The sequence below is a fragment of the Podarcis gaigeae genome, assembly GCF_964106915.1.
Source record: "Podarcis gaigeae genome assembly, chromosome: 1".
NCBI lineage: Eukaryota > Metazoa > Chordata > Lepidosauria > Squamata > Lacertidae > Podarcis > Podarcis gaigeae.
Window position 1 is genome coordinate 110,848,749 of NC_139678.1, and position 21,300 is coordinate 110,870,048.

The 21,300-nt window shown below is 42.1% G+C and overlaps 1 protein-coding gene across 3 annotated transcripts in view; it reads left to right on the forward strand.

Annotated features, from left to right (window-relative positions):
- The first annotated feature begins 3,805 nt into the window (after positions 1 to 3,805).
- Positions 3,806 to 21,300, forward strand: part of LOC310828092 (uncharacterized protein) — a 44,592-nt gene continuing 27,097 nt past the window's right edge. For all 3 annotated transcript variants that reach the window (XM_083705167.1, XM_083705168.1, XM_083705166.1), the window contains exons 1-13: positions 3,806 to 4,409; positions 6,181 to 6,343; positions 7,261 to 7,829; positions 9,581 to 9,601; positions 11,014 to 11,073; positions 12,994 to 13,047; positions 13,846 to 13,890; positions 14,874 to 14,900; positions 15,088 to 15,132; positions 16,127 to 16,171; positions 17,222 to 17,275; positions 19,199 to 19,267; positions 19,665 to 19,733. In XM_083705167.1, the coding sequence (XP_083561293.1) occupies positions 6,187 to 6,343; positions 7,261 to 7,829; positions 9,581 to 9,601; positions 11,014 to 11,073; positions 12,994 to 13,047; positions 13,846 to 13,890; positions 14,874 to 14,900; positions 15,088 to 15,132; positions 16,127 to 16,171; positions 17,222 to 17,275; positions 19,199 to 19,267; positions 19,665 to 19,733 (1,215 nt within the window). In that variant the 5' untranslated portion in view covers positions 3,806 to 4,409; positions 6,181 to 6,186. The remainder of the gene's footprint in view (positions 4,410 to 6,180; positions 6,344 to 7,260; positions 7,830 to 9,580; positions 9,602 to 11,013; positions 11,074 to 12,993; positions 13,048 to 13,845; positions 13,891 to 14,873; positions 14,901 to 15,087; positions 15,133 to 16,126; positions 16,172 to 17,221; positions 17,276 to 19,198; positions 19,268 to 19,664; positions 19,734 to 21,300) is intronic.

Sequence of the window (21,300 nt, forward strand, 5' to 3'; positions counted from 1 at the left end):
TGGTTTAAAGAAACTTTAAGGAAGAAGAAATAGGGTAGGGCAGATCCTCAGGCCAGAGAGAGAGGGGGGGGAGCTTGGGGCACAGGTGTGGCATCATTCAATTGAATCACTTTTGTTAATAAATGGGATAAATGGATACCAAATCATCATAAATTTATCAGTTTTGATTTCCTCCCATGCCTTTCTTCTTTCCTGGGTCAGCTTTCATACCACTCTTTTGTACCAATATGATAGCTGTATACCTGAAGGAGCATCCCCACCTCCATCGTCCAGCCTAGACACTGAGGTCCAGCTCCAAGGGCCTTCTGGTGGTTCCCTTACTGTGAGACATGAAGTTACAGGGAACCAGGCAGAGGGCCTTCTCAGCAGTGGAGCCCTCCCTGTGGAATGCCCTCCCATCAGATGTCAAACAGATAAACAAATATTTGACTTCTAGAAGACATCTGAAGGCAGACCTGTTTCTAGAAGTTTTTAATGGCTGATGTTGTATTGTGTTTTTAATATTTTCTTGGGAGCCACCCAGAGCGGCTGGGGGAACCCAGTCAGATGGGTGGCATATAAATAAAATTCTTATTCCTATTCTTACTTAAGGGAGAGACGTTCTGCTCCTCTCCAGTTCCTGGGAATTTCTAGCTGTATCTCCACAAGGAACTTCATGACCAGCAGTTTGTAGTAGTTAGGTACAGTACATCCACTCTAAATATTGAGAGGAGAGCTAAAGTTAATTCAAGAATAAGCACTCCAGTGGTCAGGAACAATGTGGGCTATAGTCCAATGAAGAAGAGAAGAAGAAGAGTTTGGATTTGATATCCCGCTTTAGCACTACCCGAAGGAGTCACCCGAAGGAGTTGGCCCCAAAGCGGCCAACATTCTCCTTTCCCTTCCTCCCCCACAACAAACACTCTGTGAGGTGAGTGGGGCTGGGAGACTTCAGAAAAGTGTGACTAGCCCAAGGTCACCCAGCAGCTGCATGTGGAGGAGCGGGGAATCAAACCCAGTTCACCAGATTACGAGTCTACCACTCTTAATCACTATACCACGCTGACTTCTGGAGGCCACCATATTGGCTAGCCCTGAACTGGATGGGCCCATGATCAGATCCAACAGAGATCTTCTTATTTAAATTCCTTAACAACATAGCCTGTTACGTACAAGTTACAGGAGTTATTCAAAGAAGGTGTGCCTTGGGCCACCGTTCTAATCATTCTTACCTGGAAGCCTGCTCCTTTTAAATCACCAGACATCGTTTCCAAAGTATGTTAACACTGAGGGCAAGGCAAGCGACTGCATGCACGCTTTAACCTCAGCCTGCAGGTACAAAAAATGCACACTAAATGCCATGGTTGGGTCATGGTTTTTTGCCATCTGCCCTGCAAATCACTGCCAGGTTCAATGGTCAAAAAACTGTCCCGAGGCCATGAAATACTACAAATAACATTTTGTTTACTTATAGTCCACAGCATGCACATCCCCAGAGAGGTTCTTCTGGCACCAGGTTTCTTGAAATCCTTTTTGTTTCTCCGGTTGCTTTTTGCCAGTGGATTTAATTCTGTTTTTCATCTGCCTATGGTGCTGCTGGGGAAAGGCTGTAACCAGTTATATTTTTCTAGAAAAGGACGTGCCAGAACTCCTCATGAATGCCTCCCTTGTTCTCTTATAAATAGGTAAAAAATATGTAATGGCAATGGCACCTCCCTGAAAGGTGCTGGAACTGAGTTCTGGTGGATTCTGGCTGAAAAAAAGCTCTGGCTGCAACTCAGTGGTAGAGCATCTGAGCTGAATGCAGAATGTCCCAGTTTCAATCCCCAGGCTTTCCAAGTAGAACTGGGAGAAACTTGAGACTGACAATCCTGAAAAGTGGCTGCCAGTCCGTGTAGACAGTACTGAGCTAGATAGAACAATGGTCTGCCTTAGTATAAATAGGTACCACTTAGTAGACTTAGTATATGGCAACTTCCAATGCTTCTTTGTTATGTTTCGTCAAACTTTCTGTTTTGGGTTGTTTAATTCTTTGTTTTTTGTTTTAGCATTATATTATGAGCTGCTCTGCGAATCTTTGCATTGAAGAGGACGGAATGAAATAAATACATAAATAAATGGATGCCAAACACCAATAAAGGTTGAGTCCACAGTGTGGAACTAACTGTCTTTTTCCTGATTTTCCCCTGTTGTGCTGTGTTTGTCATCATCATCATCATCAATTTTATTTCCATTAATTTGCTTCCTAGGAAAATCCCAAGACAATTTTTGAATAAAAACATAAACAAAATATATGTATAGGATGATCTCAGATAGAGAACGATGTAAACAAATTCATATAAAAACATTTTTTAATTCAATACAGAGGCAGACTGAAAATGATTGTTAAAATGATTGTTATTACTATTTTTATTATTAATATACAAGTAAAAAGAAGTCGTTAGGTCAAATAAAAAATATCAATTTAATTTTCTGTGTAACTACAACTACAACTACAAGTATATTTCAAGTTGCGGGTTATATACGGTATATCATTTCAGGCAGCTACAAGTCTGTAAATGCCCGATGTAGCATGCAACATGTCACATACCAGGAATTCTAGTGAGAATGTTGTCATGTGTTATGTGCACTTGGCCATAAAACTTGCGAGAAATCTGCTAAGCCACCCAGGCAAGAAAGCAGCTGGGCAAAATAAAATTTTGTCCCGAGGCAAAACAGAACTGCTTCATGATAAGAACACCATGCAGCTAAGAAGTTGCTACTAAATAAATATGCACACACACACACATACAAAGGCATGAGTAACAAATTATAATTTGGGTAGGGGAATGTCTTGCTTCTTACAGATCCGTATCCAGTTTAACATGTTTCTTTTTGGGGAAAGCGTTGCTGCTTTGTTCTGTCTGGTCCCTCTTCAGCCAGCAACAGAACTTATTTCTCTATCTCTATCTCTCATTTTTTAAGAAGCGCACTTCTTTTGAAAACTTTAAGGATTCAGTCGTGCCTTTTTTCTTTTCTTTTTTGTAAGGTTGTCCTAGGCTTGAACCCAGATCCAGATAGACTACAGAACTGTGATTTCTGCAGTAATTTTGCTATCTGGGGGAAATGCAAGCAGGAAACTCCTCACAACATTTCAAGGGAAATGGGGTGATACACTGGCTAATTATTGGGAGATAATAAACATGGAAAGGGACGTGGGTGGCGCTGTGGGTTAAACCACAGAGACTAGGACTTGCCGATCAGAAGGTCGGCAGTTCGAATCCCCGTGATGGGGTGAGCTCCTGTTGCTCGGTCCCTGCTCCTGCCAACCAAGTAGTTTGAAAGCACATCAAAGTGCAAGTAGATAAATAGGTACCGCTCTGGCGGGAAGGTAAACGGCGTTTCCGTGCGCTGCTCTGGTTCACCAGAAGCTGCTTAGTCATGCTGGCCACATGACCCAGAAGCTGTACGCCGGCTCCCTCGGCCAATAAAGCGAGATGAGCGCTGCAATCCCAGAGTCAGTCACGACTGGACCTAATGGTCAGAGGTCCCTTTACCTTTACCTTTAATAAACATGGACTAAAGATGTGAATAACATCACATTTATTTTAGTCCTGATACAGGTGCATGTTAAGATTTTTAAAATATTTGCTGTACTGTTAGGTAGATGAAGCAATTCTGGGTTTACCCATCAGGGCCTATAAGTGAGTGAGTGAGTGAGTGAGTGAGTGAGTGAGTGAGTGAGTGAGTGTTTGTATGTGTGTGTGTGTATTCTAAGCAAGTAAGCTACTTTAAAAAAACAATTAAGAAAATATGAGTTCTGTAGATGACACATGAGACCACGTTAATTGTTGTTGCCCCCGAGACTCAAGTCCAGTTTCCAGGTCTCATGAAAATTGAGCTATGATGCCTCACGTATTAACCTGAACTATGGAACAAATATTTCTCATAATAATGAGACCTAGGTGCAGGCATGTTTGACAATTGCATTTGTATAAATGAGGTTTGCACTGCACCACACACAGAGAAACAGTTTCTTCTCCACAGCTGAAAGAAAAAATGAAAATCATTTGCCCCAATGAGTTAAACAACTTTTTTGAGTCCATGTGTGTGAGTACATAGGTGGGATATAAACTTCGCCATACTACCACACATGGGTTTACTTAGCCTGGGGATGAGTAAAACAAGGGCGAATAAATGTGTCCTGGATGGAATTTGAGTCAGTGTGGCTGTAGCTTTCGGTGGAACTAGATGATTGGAGGAGTGGTCCCTTTCCTTTGTCAAACTTTCTTCTTCTCCTCCTGCTCCCCCCTCCTGCTCCCTCTGCAATTCACTTCAAGAGTGGAAGGCTCTGAGCCGGTAATAGCTTAGGCAGCAACCTCAGGCAGACGTCTCTTCTCCCAGACACAGCACTCATCACCACAGAACTTGGTGCATCCAACAAGACAGAGGTAAGAACCCTCTCTTGCCCGCCCGCCCGCCCCCAGACGACTGCAGTATTGTGCAAGGGCAAACTGTGCAAGAATTAAGATATCTTTTATAGGCACCAGCCTTTTAGCAGGGAGTTGGATTGCTGTAGGCTTTTTATTGCTCATTCCTCAGACGGTTTGAAACCAATACACAAAAGATAGATGAAGCAGATTTATGAGTCGGGAGATCGTTATCGCCACCAAAAAAAAAAATCCATGTGACTGGCACTTTCTCTGTGTTTATACTGGGACTATGTGTGTAGAATACAGGGCAGTGAAATCTCTGCAAGGAGGACTGAAACTCCCCCACAAACTCTTATCAAGGCAGTTTTTGCCACCAGCAAGCCATAAAAGTGACAGCAGAGGAAACTGTAAAACTAACTGAAGGACAGAAGGACGGGGCTTGTTTATATCTCTGGTGTGAATATTATTCCTTTTTAAATCCCAATTTCATGTTTGGAAACAGCTCCCAGGGGTGAAATTGAAATTGTTGCAGTATGCGAGTTATTATAGAATCAGGTACTTGACATTGATTTTGGCATCAAACACCAGGCCTTTGGGCAGCTGTTTATATGTAACAGATTCCTCTTGAATGAGACATACTGATCTATATGTAATGTATCCCTCTTAAATAGAAACATACGGGTAAAAATAATTTGCGGGTGTAGATGCACAATCTGCCACATTCTTTGTTGTCGTGCCACCACCTCAAACTATGGAATTGGTGTACAGCTCTGCCTACCTGTCCTTCAGCTCCACTCAAGACCTTTTGACTGCTTGCCCTATTTTGGGAGCAGAGTGGGATAAAACCTATGGAAATAACCCAGTATGGCATAGTGGCTAGAAAATTGTACTCATTGGAGTAGGAATTCAAATCCTTGATCTGCCAGAAAGCATTCCAGGTGGTCTAGCGCAAGTCATTATCAATCAGCATACCTTGAAGAGCTACTGTAAAGTACTTTCTAGATTATTGTTGTTGTTACTTATGACTATTCGGTGCCTCTAACCTAGATGCTGTAGTATTATAGAATTTAAAATGAACAATCTGTCCACACGTTTGCAGTCTACAGACTGCTGGTGTGTGTGTGGAAATGAAATATAATTTAAATACTATAAGTTGCTTAAACTCCTTGGAGGAAGGAGAAGATATAAATTTGCCAAATAATATTTTTTTAGACATAGTAAATATGCCAAAACCTGTTGCTGCATGCAGTGGTATCATTGTAAGTGACATTTCCTAGGAAATGCTAGATGAATGGATCATGTGCTTTTATTTGTTTATTTAAGATATTTATATACAGTGGTACCTCTGGTTATGAACTTAATTCATTTCGGAGGTCCGTTCTTAACCTGAAACCGTTCTTAACCTGAGGTACCACTTAGCTAATGGGGCCTCCTGCTGCCACCATGCTGCTGGCACACGATTTCTGTTCTCATCCTGAGGTAAAGTTCTTAACCCGAGGTACTATTTCTGTGTTAGCAGAGTCTGTAAACCGAAGTGTTTGTAACACGAGGTACCACTATACTGTTAATCATTGACATTTGTAAGCAGTGTACATTAAATTACAGTACATTTTTAAAAGCCATCAAAGAACAATTAAAAATCATCATAAAACCTTTTCGCTAAGGTGGTAACAAGGCGATCTCCATTTTGCAAGTAGAAAACTAGCTTTTGTTTGCTTTGCATTTTTGTATTGTGTGCTTTGTTTTGCTTTCACAATCACAATTTCTTGTGTCTTTTTGGCCAACAAAGCAAACCATGCCCTCTAGGTTATGGTGGCTTTTGTTCCTGCTGGACCACCAAGTCTTTTTGGCACAAAACACCAACGAAGAAAAGAGAAATGGAATCAGAAAACAGAAGCCTAAACCATTCCTCTCAAATGCAGTAGAAAAATATCCCAGTCCAAGTGACCAAGGTGACTACTTTGAATTTTAACAGATTCTTTGAAATGGTCGGTTCTGATCCCAAAGTTTATCTGGATGGGATTGCTTTGAAATGTATGAAAGTCTGAACACACCTGCGAGGAAGGACTGTGGTGAAGTGGTAGGCAGGAGTGGCCAATGTGATGGGGTTGGTGCCACTTCCCAACAGTGGTGTTGCTGCTACTTACTGGGATGGGGCAGGGGTAAAAAACAAAACAAAATGGCAGCTGCTCAGATTCACTCCCCCCCCCAAAACTGTATTTCACCTCACCCCTGAAATATTGGCAAAATGTCAATTTCAAGGTGTTTGGGACTGCTGAGAAATTGTTCTTGTCACTTCAGCCCAACTCTAATGGGAGTAACATTCTCTACAGTTATCAAATGATTAACCTAGGCCACGTTCACACCATATATATAAAGAAAAGTTTGGATTTGATATCCCGCTTTATCACTACCCAAGGGATTCTCAAAGTGGCTAACATTCTCCTTTCCCTTCCTCCCCCACAACAAACACTCTGTGAGGTGAATGGGGCTGAGAGACCTCAGAGAAGTGTGACTAGCCCAAGGTCACCCAGCAGCTGCATGTGGAGGAGCGGAGACACAAACCCGGTTCCCCAGATTACGAGTCTACTGCTCTTAATCACTACACCACACTGGCTCTCAGTGTGGTCTACTACAGTACCATTTTAAACAGTCATGCCTCCCCCCACAAAGAATTCTGGGAACCGTGGTTTATGAAGGATGCTGAGAGAGTTGTTAGGAGGCCCTTCTCCCCCACCCCACCCCACTGCCGCCCCAGAGCCCCAGTTCTCTGTGGAGAGGGTAGGCGTTTTTGAGAACTGTAACAAACCATAGCTCTCGTAATGTGGCTGTAATGTAAATTATTTACCTGGTGATGTGTTATTTCTAGATGAAGACTGCATTCTGGAAATGGCTTTCCTTCTGGACAGTTCGGAGAGTGCAAAGAACTTCAATCACGAACAACAGAAGAAGTTTATCTTGGAGATAGTGGACAGGATGAAAGGGCTGCAGCTCAGCTCTGGACGTTCCCTCAGCTGGAGGACGGCCTTGCTGCAGTACAGCAGCACTGTCCTCATAGAGCAAACTTTCAGAGATTGGAAGGGCCCAGATGCCTTTAAATCCCGCATCGCCCCCATCACCTACATCGGTCACGGCACCTACACCACTTACGCCATCACCAACCTCACGCAGCTCTACATGACCGAGGGGACTCACGGTAGCGTGAAAGTAGCTGTGCTCTTGACGGACGGAGTGGACCACCCGAGAAACCCAGATATTTTCTCAGCCACTGCCGATGCTAAACACCAAGGCATCGTGTTCTTCACAGTGGGGATGACCAGAGTGGCCGAGGAGGTGGCCAATGCCGCCAAGCTTCGGCTCCTGGCCAGTGTCCCGGCATCCAGGTTTGTCTTCAATCTGCAAGAGAAAGGAGTTGTGGAGAGAATTCTCAAAGAAATGGTAGGGACAAAGATTTCAGTGGGGCCTATATAAAGCGTATATTATACTTAACAGAATATAAGTGTACTCTGCACTTCTAGTATTATCATAATGGTGTCGCCTCTATCCCTGCTCTTTGCCCCAGGAGTCCTTGTTCTCAAAGAGGCCCCTGGTGGGGAACGTACTCAAAGAGTTCTGTTACCCGCCTTTCATCACAGGACTCTGCTGTGTTTTGCTTTATATGCAGTGTTTTCTTGCCTGCCATCCCTTACATAATTCTTCTCCTGACACCTCCTGTACAGTGTCCACTTCTGCCAGTTCTTCTTCCTCTATTCCCTCCTCATTGCCTTCACCGAGACAACATAAATTTCTTTTGCAGTTCGTCTCTTTTCCTTCTACCTACTCGTAAATCTCTCTTCTGTGTTTCTCCTCTGTTTCTCCCATACCCCTCCTCCCTGCTGTGACCCCTAGATGCTGCCCTTTTAGCTCTTGAAGGATGCCCACCACCACTTCTAGCTCCCACTCCTCAACTGTGTGTGTCGCCTCAACTGCAGCATTTCTCAAGCTCAAGCAGGGAGTGACAGCATCTGTCTCAGTCCTTTCACAAATGAGTTGTATCCAAAAACTGACATGAGCAGAAGGCCATAACCTTCACACAACATGGCTTTCCTCTCCCCTCCTTCCCATGTGGACGAGAATGACTGAAGAAGGCCATAGCTTCAACATTATCTCAGCTGTGGTAGTTTATTAAACACACACACACTTTACTAGATTTTTTGTTGTTGCTGCACAACTTGGTTTCACTTTTATTCACAAGGCCACATAATCAATTCTGAACTTTTAAGGTTTGTCAATTCAATATTAATGGGTGCTGACTAATACTGGGCCCTAGACATTTTGCTGCCTGAAGAAAGTGACAAAAGGGAGTATGTACCCCTTTGCATTTCATATGCGGAAGGTGACTGGATTGGACACTGACCATAAGAAAACATCCTCCTGGGGGCAGCAGGCTAGTTTAGGGGGTAGAAGCAATATTTCTATCATGACATTCATTTAGTCATTCATTTTATATATTTAATATCACTGCTTCTAAGTATGGTAAGCCCACAATGTACACAAGGGTAACGTTTCAAGGATCGTGCCTAAAGCCAATATTGTGTCTACTCAAAACTCATTGGGTTCAATGGCGGGTGGGATTGCCAAAGCCACTTCCCCCAGATCTCTCTCTCTCTCTCTCTCTCTCTGTCTGTCTGTCTGTCTGCCATGCCTGTAAAACTCAATGCGCACAAGTTAACTGCGCGTAAGTTACGGGCTTCCCTTAGTTTACAAAGTACAAAACCAGTTACTCAAACATTTACATGTAAACATTCATAATCAATATTCACAATAAAAGAATCCCATCAAAATTAATTGGCTTGCTGCATAGGATGCTCCAATTTGGATTAAGCATCCTTCTCCCCAGTGCTTGAACTCTGGGGACACATTCCTTACATGATGATAGGCTTTTATACAGTGATATTTTACACTGCATTCCTAATTTCTGTGTTTTAATTGAATCCCTAGGGAGCACATATCTATGCCTTGAACAACCAGTAATGCCTAGTACTCTGCTTCTTCCTATGATTTGTTGTGTTTGTGTACAGGAAATAGGCATATGCTGGCCCTATGTCAGCATATTCCCAGCCAGCAAAGTCTCTTTTTTCATTTTTCTCACAGTGTGCCTTGTTACTTATAAAATAATTAATTTTGTTTGCACTTATTTGTCTCCCCAGAAAGAACTGGCAGAAGAAGGGGTAAGTCTTAACTGTGAACTGGGGACAATGGATTACATCTACAACATTTTAAATTAAGAGTGGTGGTGAAACAACTATCTTGCCAAAACTATGTTCATTATTACCATTTCAGTAAACTAAAACAAATAGAAAAAGAAGAATAAGTCTTGCTAAATGATGAGCACTAAGAAGTGACATAAGAAAATGTAAATTTGTTTGGTCTTTGATGCATCTTGCAGTTTCTGGTTCCAGCAATAGTCTGAATATATCTATAATATATAAGTGAAAACACCTAATGCTAACTCCCAAGGGTATCACATAAGAAACTAAGAAGAGCCTTCCTCCATCATGCCAGAAGCCATTTTAGTTTTTTTAGTCCAGTATTGTCTTCTTGGGACGCGGGTGGCGCTGTGAGTTAAACCACAGAGATTAGGACTTGCCGATCAGAAGATTGGCAGTTTGAATCCCTGCAACGGGGTGAGCTCCCGTTGCTCGGTCCCTGCTCCTGCCAACCTAGCAGTTCGAAAGCACGTCAAAGTGCAAGTAGATAAATAGGAACCGCTCTGCTGGGAAGGTAAACTGTGTTTCCATGCGCTGCTCTGGTTCGCCAGAAGCGGCTTAGTCATGCTGGCTACATGACCCGGAAGCTGTACGCTGGCTCCCTCGGCTAATAAAGCGAGATGAGCGCCGCAACCCCAGAGTCAGCCACAAATGGACATAATGGTCAGGGGTACCTTTACCTTTACCTTTATTGTCTTCTCATAGTGGATAACCAGATGCCTATGAAAAACATACAAGCTGGACACAATCACAATTATAATGTCCTGATTTTGGTGCCAGGAAATTGGCTTTCCAAACCAGGCTGCCTCTGATCCTGGACATAATACAGTCCTCATGACTAGTAGACATGGATAGTCTTGAAAGAGGGGTTTCTCTCATCCCTTTTTTAAAATGCCATCCAAGTTGGTGGCAGTCACAACATCTTGTGGTAGCAAAGACCAAAGTTTAACTCTGCTGTATATGAAAAAGAACTGAATCACAGTTGTTAGAGTACTTTTACACCACACAGACATTTGAGATTCCGTCCAGCTATAGTTCACCCAGGACTACTAGAAAAATCTGAAATGGAGATATTTGTAAATTTATCACTTCAATAGGGAACACAAAATTCAGCACCAGCCAGAAAACTGAAACATGAACAAGAAGTATGGATTCAATAATGAAATGAGAAATGTAAGTTTTGACTATGTTGTGGGGAAACTGTGAAAATATTGATTAGAAAACAGTACTGTAAAGCAATAGGATGCGGTTTCAAGATTAGATCTTTCCTACTTGTGGTTAAATAAATAAATTATAGGAAAATAAAAGAGCTGTAGAGCTTTCTTCCTAGGTGGGAAGTGATGATTAATTTGTATGGTTATTTCTTTTCAAAGTGTCCCCAGCCTCCTATATGTAACTGTGAAAAAGGTGAAAGAGGTCTTCCTGGCCCTGCTGTAAGTATCCCCCCCCCCCATTTACTTTCTTCTTATTTTATTTATTTTATTAAAAAATATACACCACTTGATTGTAAACAATCCCAGAGTAGTTTACAAAAACCGCTTTTTTTATTGCAAAAATAAAAAGCTAATCTTTTTGGTGGCATTATTTTATTCATTACTGTGGCGATCACACAGGGTCCCCGGACGTTTGACAGTCTATTAACCCTGTGCCACTACTGTAACTGCTTTCTTCGCTGCCACCAACCCGTTTCTCATGGATACACACAGAGCCCAGGCAGTTGTTAACATTAACAAATAATCAAGTTTATTTTGATAAGCATGTACAGGCTTATGGTTTCAGTTAATTTTTCTGGTCAGTCTCTTAATCTTAGTTCCTTTGCTGTCCCAGTGTTCCTAACAACTTCAAACTGATTATCCCAACTAACTATCTGACTCCACCTAACAATTCCTCTCACTCTCTCTCACAACACAACACAACTCGACCAACCCACAGACTTATCCTCCCTCTTCTTTCTTCAACTCCCAACTCTCAACTGACTTCCAAACAACATCCACTCAACAACTACATTTAGAAGACATCTAGACATTTAGAAGACATCAGAGAAGTTTTTAATGTGTGACATTTTAATGTATTTTTAATCTTTGTTGGAAGCTGCCCAGAGTGGCTGGGGAAACCCAGCCAGATGGGTGGGCTACAAATAATAAATTATTATTATTATTATTATTATTATTATTATTATTATTATGCAACAAACTTGCTTCCCCAAAAGATTGGATGTATTTATTTATTCGATTGCAACAAGTAGTGGGAAAATGCACTGGAAAGAGTAGGGTTTGGTCATGTATTTTTGTGCATAGCTGTAAACATTTCCCTTTTTTTAAGGGAAATTCCCTTATTCCAAATAGGATTCCTTGCAAGAAAAGGTAACAGTTGAGAGCTATGATTTTTGTGCTTTTATACTGTAAACCACCCTGTGATCCTCAGATGATGGGTGGTATATGAATGTAATTAACAACAACAACAACAACACTTGTTTTAGCATTTTGTTGTTTAGTCGTTTAGTCGTGTCCGACTCTTCGTGACCCCATGGACCAGAGCACGCCAGGCACTCCTGTCTTCCACTGCCTCCCGCAGTTTGATCAAACTCATGCTGATAGCTTCAAGAACACTGTTCAACCATCTCGTCCTCTGTCGTCCCCTTCTCCTTGTGCCCTCAATCTTTCCCAGCATCAGGGTCTTTTCCAGGGAGTCTTCTCTTCTCATGAGGTGGCCAAAGTATTGGAGCCTCAGCTTCAGGATCTGTCCTTCCAGTGAGCACTCAGGGCTGATTTCCTTAAGAATGGATAGGTTTGATCTTCTTGCAGTCCATGGGACTCTCAAGAGTCTCCTCCAGCACCACAATTCAGAAGCATCAATTCTTCGGCGATCAGCCTTTATGGTCCAGATCTCACTTCCATACATCACTACTGGGAAAACCATAGCTTTAACTATACGGACCTTTGTTGGCAAGGTGATGTCTCTGCTTTTTAAGATGCTGTCATCTAATTGCCCAGGGTGAATGCTTAATAAAAAAGGGCACCTGGAAACACCCGAACAGAAAACATATGTTCATGAAAACATTATTATCTACCAATGAGCTGTTTGAAAGCTGAGAATGACCTGGGAAAATGCATTCTGACCAATGTAGCTCTTGCACTGATTGGAGCATGAGTTGCTTTTAAGCTTCAGGTGTGAGAGGGAAATCTTTAGAACTTTACTTATTTCCTGCAATCATAGAATCATTTTCTTAATAGTAAGAATATAAGCCAAAGGGTCTCCCCCCTTCCTTGGCATGTTTAAAAATGCAATTAACAGATGAAGTTTAAACACAAGGCTTTCCATTTAACTTTCCTCTGTTGTTTTTCTGCTTCCAGGGTAAAAAGGGCCGTCCTGGTGATGATGGAGCCCCTGGTCCAAAGGGCGTGAAGGTAACATGACATGACTGAAATGCTCATTGATTAACATTAGTAATTTAAGATGGGAGCAAGTTGAAATAGAAGCATGCTCAGTCGCCACATGGCAGTTTACAAGTGAGGGGGTATAAATCATTCTAAATCAGTGGTTCCCAACATTATTACCGTATTTTTTGCTCTATAAGACTCACTTTTTCACTTCTAAAAAGTAAGGGGAAATGTGTGTGCGTCTTATGGAGCGAATGCAGGTTGCGCAGCTATCCCAGAAGCCAGAACAGCAAGAGGGATTGCTGCTTTCACTGCGCAGTGATCCCTCTTGCTCTTCTGGCTTCTGAGATTCAGAATATTTTTTTCCTTGTTTTCCTCCTCCAAAAACTAGGTGCGTCTTGTGGTCTGGTGCGTCTTATAGAGCGAAAAATACAGTATTTTTTTGCCATGCCCCACCTAAGCATCTCTAAAATCCTGATGCACCCCGTCCCCCATGACATATAATTCTTATTATTCAAAAAGTGAGGAAGCCTAAAAGGCCATTAACTGTTAATAACTCATTCTCAAATTGCCCCCCTTAAAAATCAAATTGCCCCCCTGTGGGGGGGGGATGTGCCCCATGTTGGGAACCACAGTTCTAAAACATACAGATTTCTGAATATGAATTATGTTTTGCATTGAAGATGGAGCTAGTTTGAACAGCAGGGTACATTTTTCCTATCTGTTTTCAGCAATATATAATGTAATCTTAACTTAAATGGACAACATTTTCACTGACTACAGAATGTTAAGCAAAGTAATAACCCAACACCCTGATGCTTCTAGGGGGAGCCAGGCTTAAATGGAATTCCAGGAAGAGATGGAACAGAGGTAAAAAGTGTGTGTGTGTATTCTATTATGTATTTATTTACTTTGAGGGAAACTCTGTTATTTTAAAACACATCTGCCCCATATATATCACTGCTCCTTTTTTATCTCATTTTTACTTTTTGGGTACACCTTCTTAAAATGCAAGAGAATATAAAGAAGGGTGTGAAGAAAATAACTTGAAAGCAGCAATGTCAAAGGGCAAAAAAATGAAAAAAAAAGACTGCTCATTCTACTCGTGGTTATGTAAGATCCGCTTTGACAATAACTTAGCACCATGTGAGCCATTGCTCCTAAGGTCTCACATAAAACCTCTGTCATGTGATTCAGGTTGCCCGTGTGCTTCCAAATCATGTCAGCAATATTTCTGCTGTATTTCCAGGACTGGAATGACACGGGAAATGGCTGGCTTTTGGCACTCACAATGATACCCAATGGCATTTGCAGTACCAGCTTTATTACATATTTTCATATCTGAAGCATAAATCAAGACAATACTCACTCTACACACAAGAGCTCATTGGTCTGCTTTTGGAGTGTTTTTCAGCACACAGATCTAGTGATGGAAAGCAGCACCCGTTCTGAAATTTGCAGAGCAACTTCTGAAACTTTTCAGGGGTTTGATTTCTCCTCCCCACCCCACCCCAAAGGCAAAGAGACCTTAATCACCAAATGCAAGCAAAGCAGGCTGGATGAAGCCAGCCAATAAATTTGTCATTTCTGTTACCCATTCTAAAACTCTGGATTAATAAGTAAGATTTATTTTCCTAGTACTTGCCGTAAATTTTGCTGCTGCTGCTGATATATGTATATATACTCCGCCTTTTCCCTTGACAGGGATTCAACGCGGCTTACAGATAAAATAGGAGCAGCTAAAAACATAGCCGGGGGGGGGGGGGCGGCAGGAACCAGAATTAGTGATTACTGTTTAGTGTCAGTAGCAATTTAATCAATATGCATTCTGCTCTTCTTCTTTTTCCCATCAGGGAAAATCTGGATACAAAGGAGAAAAGGTACGGATTTTTCTCCTTCTTGAATCAACTAGGTGCTAAAGACCAATACAGCCATATTGATTTACTGGATTTGAGGACAAAGAATTTAGCATCTAAAATAGAATGGGAATGGGTGGGGGATAAAGCACTGGCAAGAACATTACATATTTTTCAAAGTAATGATTGATTGTGCTTTTCTCAATCTAAGGGTGAAAGAGGCGAATGTGGAACACCAGGAATAAAAGGCGACAGGGTAAGTAACTAGCTGATGGTCAACTACATCAGATTGCAATGTAAGGACTTGTATAATCAGAAACTGTGCTGCTCATAGAACTTCTAGGCCCAGTGCTGCAATAGTAGTGTGAGCAATGTGTAAACAATATAGGTAAAGGTAAAGGGACCCCTGACCATTAGGTCCAGTCGTGGCCTACTCTGGAGTTGCGGCGCTTATCTCGCTTTACTGGCCGAGGGAGCTGGCGTACAGCTTCCGGGTCATGTGGCCAGCATGACTAAGCCGCTTCTGGCGAACCAGAGCAGCGCACGGAAATGCCATTTACCTTCCTGCCAGAGCGGTACCTATTTATCTACTTGCACTTTGACGTGCTTTCGAACTGCTGGGTTGGCAGGAGCAGGGACTGAGCAACAGGAGCTCACCCGTGGCGGGGATTCAAACCACCGACCTTCTGGCAGGTCTTAGGCTCTGTGGTTTAACCCACAGTGCCACCTGCGTCCCTTTGTGTAAACAATACCATTATAATAAGTATTATTAGCCCTTATAACCCACCTTTTCCTCCAAGGAACTCAAGGTAGCGTACTTGGTTATCCCTCTCCTCATTTAATCCCCACAACAACCCTTTGAGGTAGGTTAAGCTGAGAGGCAGGGACTGGCCCAAGGTCACCTAGTGAGCTTCATGTCTTAGCGGGGATTTGAACCCTGGTCTTCCAGGTCCATGTCTGACATTCTAACCACTATACCACACTGGGTGTCATGGGTAGGGGCGGGGAGAAAGAGAGACTTACTGGAGAGAAAATAGTCCTGAAATGCTAGGTACATATTTGCAGAGAGCATGATAACACAAACTGGATTTTTAAATATCTAGTTTGACGTTAGCCTTTCTGCCCACGTTTCAATTATCCTTCCCACATTTGAATCATTTTGTTTTTCCCTTGCTGGCAATTCACTGTATGATTTGTAATATTTTGCACTGTATATGGGCTCACATATAATTCCTCCTCTTATCACTCAGGGTCCAGAAGGCCCAGGTGGACCAAGAGGCCTTCGAGGTCTTCAGGTAAATGAACAGAGAGTGGAAGTGCTTTGCTTCAAGACTGTGCTAGCTGCCATCTTTCTAAATTGTCCCTCCTGTGAATTATATGTTGGCTGTCAGTCACTGATGCCAACTCCCCATCCCATCACTCTTCGTGTCCCTGGAACTGTGGGCTATCTATATCCAACTGATCACTGCACTCTGCAGGTGAGGACTTCCTGTAGAAACTTCTCATCAAGAAGTCTGTTCTGTACAGTGTAAGAATCAGACCTTTAGTGTGGTGGCACCTGCCCTTTGAAACTATCTCCTGTAGCGTATCAGACCAGTACCATCTCTAGTATTACGTTTTTAAGGCACCTATTGAAAACCTTCCTTTTCCAACAAGGCTTTTAAGTGGAGATTTTTCTGTCTCTCTGTGTGTTTGTATTGGACTCGAAATAATGTTTTAATTGTTGGTGTTCTCATAGTTAAATCACTTCAGGATGTTTTATGGGATGTGCTTAATAAATGAAATAAATCAGTAACCCATGGATAACAAGCTGATGAATGACTGACCTTCTTCTGTTTCTTCCTGTATTTAGAGAACTAGTCTCTGTAGTCCTCACATACCTTTAACAAAGGGTTGTGTCACAGAGAAGGGAAAGCCTTTTCACAGCCATTTTCTTTAACCATTAGCCTAATACGGTTAAGGTAGCAATGCCCAAGTCAGGATTCTCCAGCAGGCTGAAAGACCTTTCTTGTGAGTTGCCAGTCTGCTAGTAATGGGTTTTATGAGCTAAAAGCATAACAGACAGAAAGAAACTTACAGATCAGAGCTTCAAATGGAAAAACAAATGCATATGATACAGGTTTTTGAAGGCCATGAAACTAAAGGCAGTGTAATCATTTTCAATGCAAAACGAACCAGGATAAACAGATGATAAGTGAATGTAATAGGCAAATATCACAATTATTTGAACACTGAATAAACTGTTTTGTGTGGATTCAAGTAAAACAGTCATATTCCTATTTAACGATGCACTCATCCAAGGTCTTTTTTGTAAAATAAATAAAAAATGCCTTCCTGTTTAACAGGGTTCCCAAGGACTGCCTGGAGACCAAGGACCTGAAGGAATGCAAGGATCAAAGGCAAGACTCTTAACATTAATTTAATTCTAAACGCTGTGAGAGATTACTGCTACCTTTCCACTTTTGCTTTCACTCACGTTGGCCCGGTTCATACGTCATATGAAACTGGAAAACCAAAAACTGTTAAAAAGAAACATGGTGCCCTGCAGATGTTGTTGGACTCCAAGTCCTGTCAGCCCCAGCCATCATGACAAATGGTATGGGATGATGGGAACCGTTGGCCAACAACCTATGGAGGTTTCCACACTGGCTGCCCCTGTAAACCATGGCTTGGAAACCAACTGCCTTCCAGGTGTGGTTGGACTCCCAGTTCCCATCAACCTCAGCCACCATGGCCAATGGTCAAGGATGATGGGAATTGTAGTCTGGTAACATCTGGAAAGGCCCACAGGCTCTTCATCCCTGAGGAAAATGTTGCTACTATTCAGATATTTCCTCTGCTATGAATTCTATGCATCTTAGCTGTGCTGAAACTGACTTTTCTGGCCGTGTCTGCAAAACCACCAAATGGAACATCTAAGAAGCAAAAATCAACTCCGTTGTCATATGACATTCCACATCACAAAAAAATCCCCTTCAAGGCACTTCAGCCCATTCAGAGCTTTGTATGGCTTTAAGCCGCAGGGAACCATTAAAGTACAGCTCATAAATAACACCTTGTTGAGGCTTTTTATGACACTTGAATTTCTTCTCAAAAGCAAGAGAAAGCTATTTTTCCTCCAGGCCATCTCTCCAACAATGGGACAGTACATGAGTATTAATTAGTAAGAAATAGATCCACACACAACTTCTTTCTTCCACTTTGAGATTATTTTTTGTTACCACGCTGTTCTGTATTCCATGAGGAAAACAGTCTTCATAGCAATTCAGCTTGCGTTTGGCTTTCATGCTGGTTACTGTGCATGTAGCAACCCAGAAGGTCACATTAGACTCTTTCAAAAGTGCTTTTCTTGAGAATCTCATGGAGAGGGGGATTGATTGTAAAATCCGCTTCAAGTTGGGCACATGTGGTTGGGTCAGTTTCCATGTGGCCAATTTCCAGTTTTGCATCTATTACCTTCATCCCCAATTAAATTTTAGTGTCATATTTTGACGCGGCCAGGGTTGGCATGATGGGGGCATCAATCCCCTGCCCCCGAGCCGGATCACCACAAGGGCCCAGATGTCCAGCCGCAACGCCTCCCACTGCGGAAGATGAGCAGTCCTACCCCAAAAAGCACTGCTGTGCATTGATGAAATAGCACACTAAAAAAAATATTGGTGCAATCATATGCTCAGTCACATCAAGACTGCTTTTCTTTTTCTGGTAGTGTATCACCGGGGCCATGACATTGTTCAAGGGGCAAAAGATGCAAAGGAACTGAAAGCTGCAGCATAGTGGGCACACTCTGGTTCCAGAATTGATTTTAGAAATTATCCTTGTTAAACTGGAATTCACAAGCAGGGCAAGACAGGGTGGCGCAAACCAATGTTCAATGCAGGAGCACAACAGGGAAAACTCACCCATCTTTTCTACTTCTGCTAATTCCTTCTATGTTTGGATGTGTTTCCCAGGCTTGTTTCATTTATTACTCCCACTCCAAGCAATCTGCTAGTTTTATCATGGCAGAAGCATTATGATACATATTGCGAAAGCAATTCCCCCACAACTTGCAAGCATTTAACTTGCGCACATTCAGCTTTACACGTGTGGCAAAAAATTAAAAGAGGGTTGAGGTTCCAGGAAAAATTGGCTTTGTCAATCCCATTTAAGACTGAACCCCAATTGACCATACACAATTTTGGCTTTGGAACTTAACGCCTACATAAGTTGTGGGCCTATTGTACCTTAGTTTAAGGGCGGGAGGGAGGAGCAGGTTTTCTTCTCTCTGAAACCCTATCAAAAAGTTGAAATCAGTTCTTTTGTTTTGCAATTTTCTAAAGGGTGAAAGAGGCCTGCCTGGCCCTGCTGGACTGACTGGAGAAACGGGAGTAGGGTTGCCTGGCCCCAAGGTAAAAATGCCAATCATATAGCCTACTGTGCAGAAGGACAGCTGCTGAAATAATATATGGCTGGATTAAAACAAAAACCAAAAACAACTTAAAACAAGGATAAATGATGTCTTTGTAATACCTGAAAGGTATTCTGGATGCAGTTCAAATACATTCATACCATTAAAAGGGGGGGGAGGGAATGCACAGAATGGTGTAACTCTTAGTAGTTTATTGGAAATAAAATTTGACATATATAGAGAGACAGAGGGGCAAATGAAGTTATTATTACAGGTATCAGATTTGTTTTACTTCCCTCTAGTCTTCTTAATATCACTGTATTAAATCAAAGAATGCTGCTTCATTTCAGTGTCCATAATTTTGTTCAAATCCAAAAATAACATATCTTTTTCTGAAGGGTGACATTGGTTTAACAGGAAGACCAGGGCCTGTTGGGCCACCTGGAGTTGGAGAACCAGGTTTACCGGTATGTACTGTACGTGGGGAGATCACACAGGGGGGAAATCCCTTAGTAACAAATAATTGCACCTTTATATGCAAAAATCAGTGCACATAAAAAGAAAGAGTGGCTCTGATCCATTCAAGGTTTGGTTCCTGGTTCTTTACTTTTTTCAGCCTTTCTTATTCAGCTTCTCTTACAAGTTCTTTTCAAAGTAGTTATTGCTTTAATAGAGATGATCTGCAACTCTGTGTTCCAGATCTTTCACCCCGTTCTCTTTCTGATTGCTTTCTTGTTTCTTCTGTGCTCTGTAATCTCACCCCATTTGTGTATCTGGCTTGTGGACATCCTTCTATTATCCTCTATGTCTTTCTTTGGCTCAGATGGAACGGGAGTGTGATTGTAGAAGAATAAGAGATACCTCTTGGTCTTTTCATTCTTTTATCTGAACAACTGCCAACTCTTGTTCTCGATGTCTCTAAGCTGTGTTCTTTCCTTCCATTTTCCATTTGTGTTTTTGTCTTCCATCTATGGAAACTATGACCACTGTGTTAATTCTGTAATGTCTCTTGACTATGGCGATGCCCTCTGTTGTGGCTTCCTGTCTCCCACCTTCTTCTTCTTGACTTGTTTGTTCTCCTTTTCTATAGCATGTTCATTTTCAGTTCCCTTTTGGGGGGGATGGGGTGTCTACAAATGTTTACACGCTACTCATCCAGTTTCAGGAGCAGCCAATATGTGGACCTCCAAATACTCCTGGTCTCCTGTTTCCTGCTTGGCAGGGGGTTGGACTCGATGGCCCTTGTGGTCTCTTCCAACTCTATGATTCTATGATTCTAAGTCCCATTACCCTTGATTATTGGCCACCCTGACTGAGGCTGATGGGAGTTGGACTCCCAACAATATCTAGAGGTCACCACATTGGTAACCTCCAAATTTCTTGTTCACATTTACACATCCACTTACGTGCTTCATTCTGAGATAGTTTCTAACTTGGCGTAGTAAATACAAACATAACTTTAGAAGTGAGAATGAAACATACTAATTAGCAAAAGGATCCTGGTAGTTCTTCAGTTATACTGGCAGTGCCAACCGCCCATTTTGTATACTACTTGTGGGGTGGGGGGGTTGTTGTTTACAGTCAACACAGTATATACATTTTATGGAATAAATTTTAAACATTCATCTGCAGGGAAATACTGAGTTTGTTTTAGGAAGGAGGTTCGTCTCAATTTATGCAAAACTATAATATTTCCTACTAGATCAGGCCTACACTCTGGGCGAGTTTCCAGCACCATAGAACATGTGTATGTCATCAGCATCCTCTGCAATGCATCTAGAACAGGGTTTCCCGAACTTGGGTGTCTATCTGTTTTGAGGCTATAACTTCCATCATCCCTAGCTGGCAGGACCAGTGGTCAGGGATGATGGGAATTGTAGTCCCAAGACAGCTGGAGACACAAGTTTGGGAAACCCTGCTCTAGGGGTTCTGTCAAACACACACACAATCTCCTCAGCAAACAAGAAAATATGGAAATAATTCCCTAGAATGTGGGCAAACCACTGAATCTGTTTTAAAAGACTTGCTTAACTT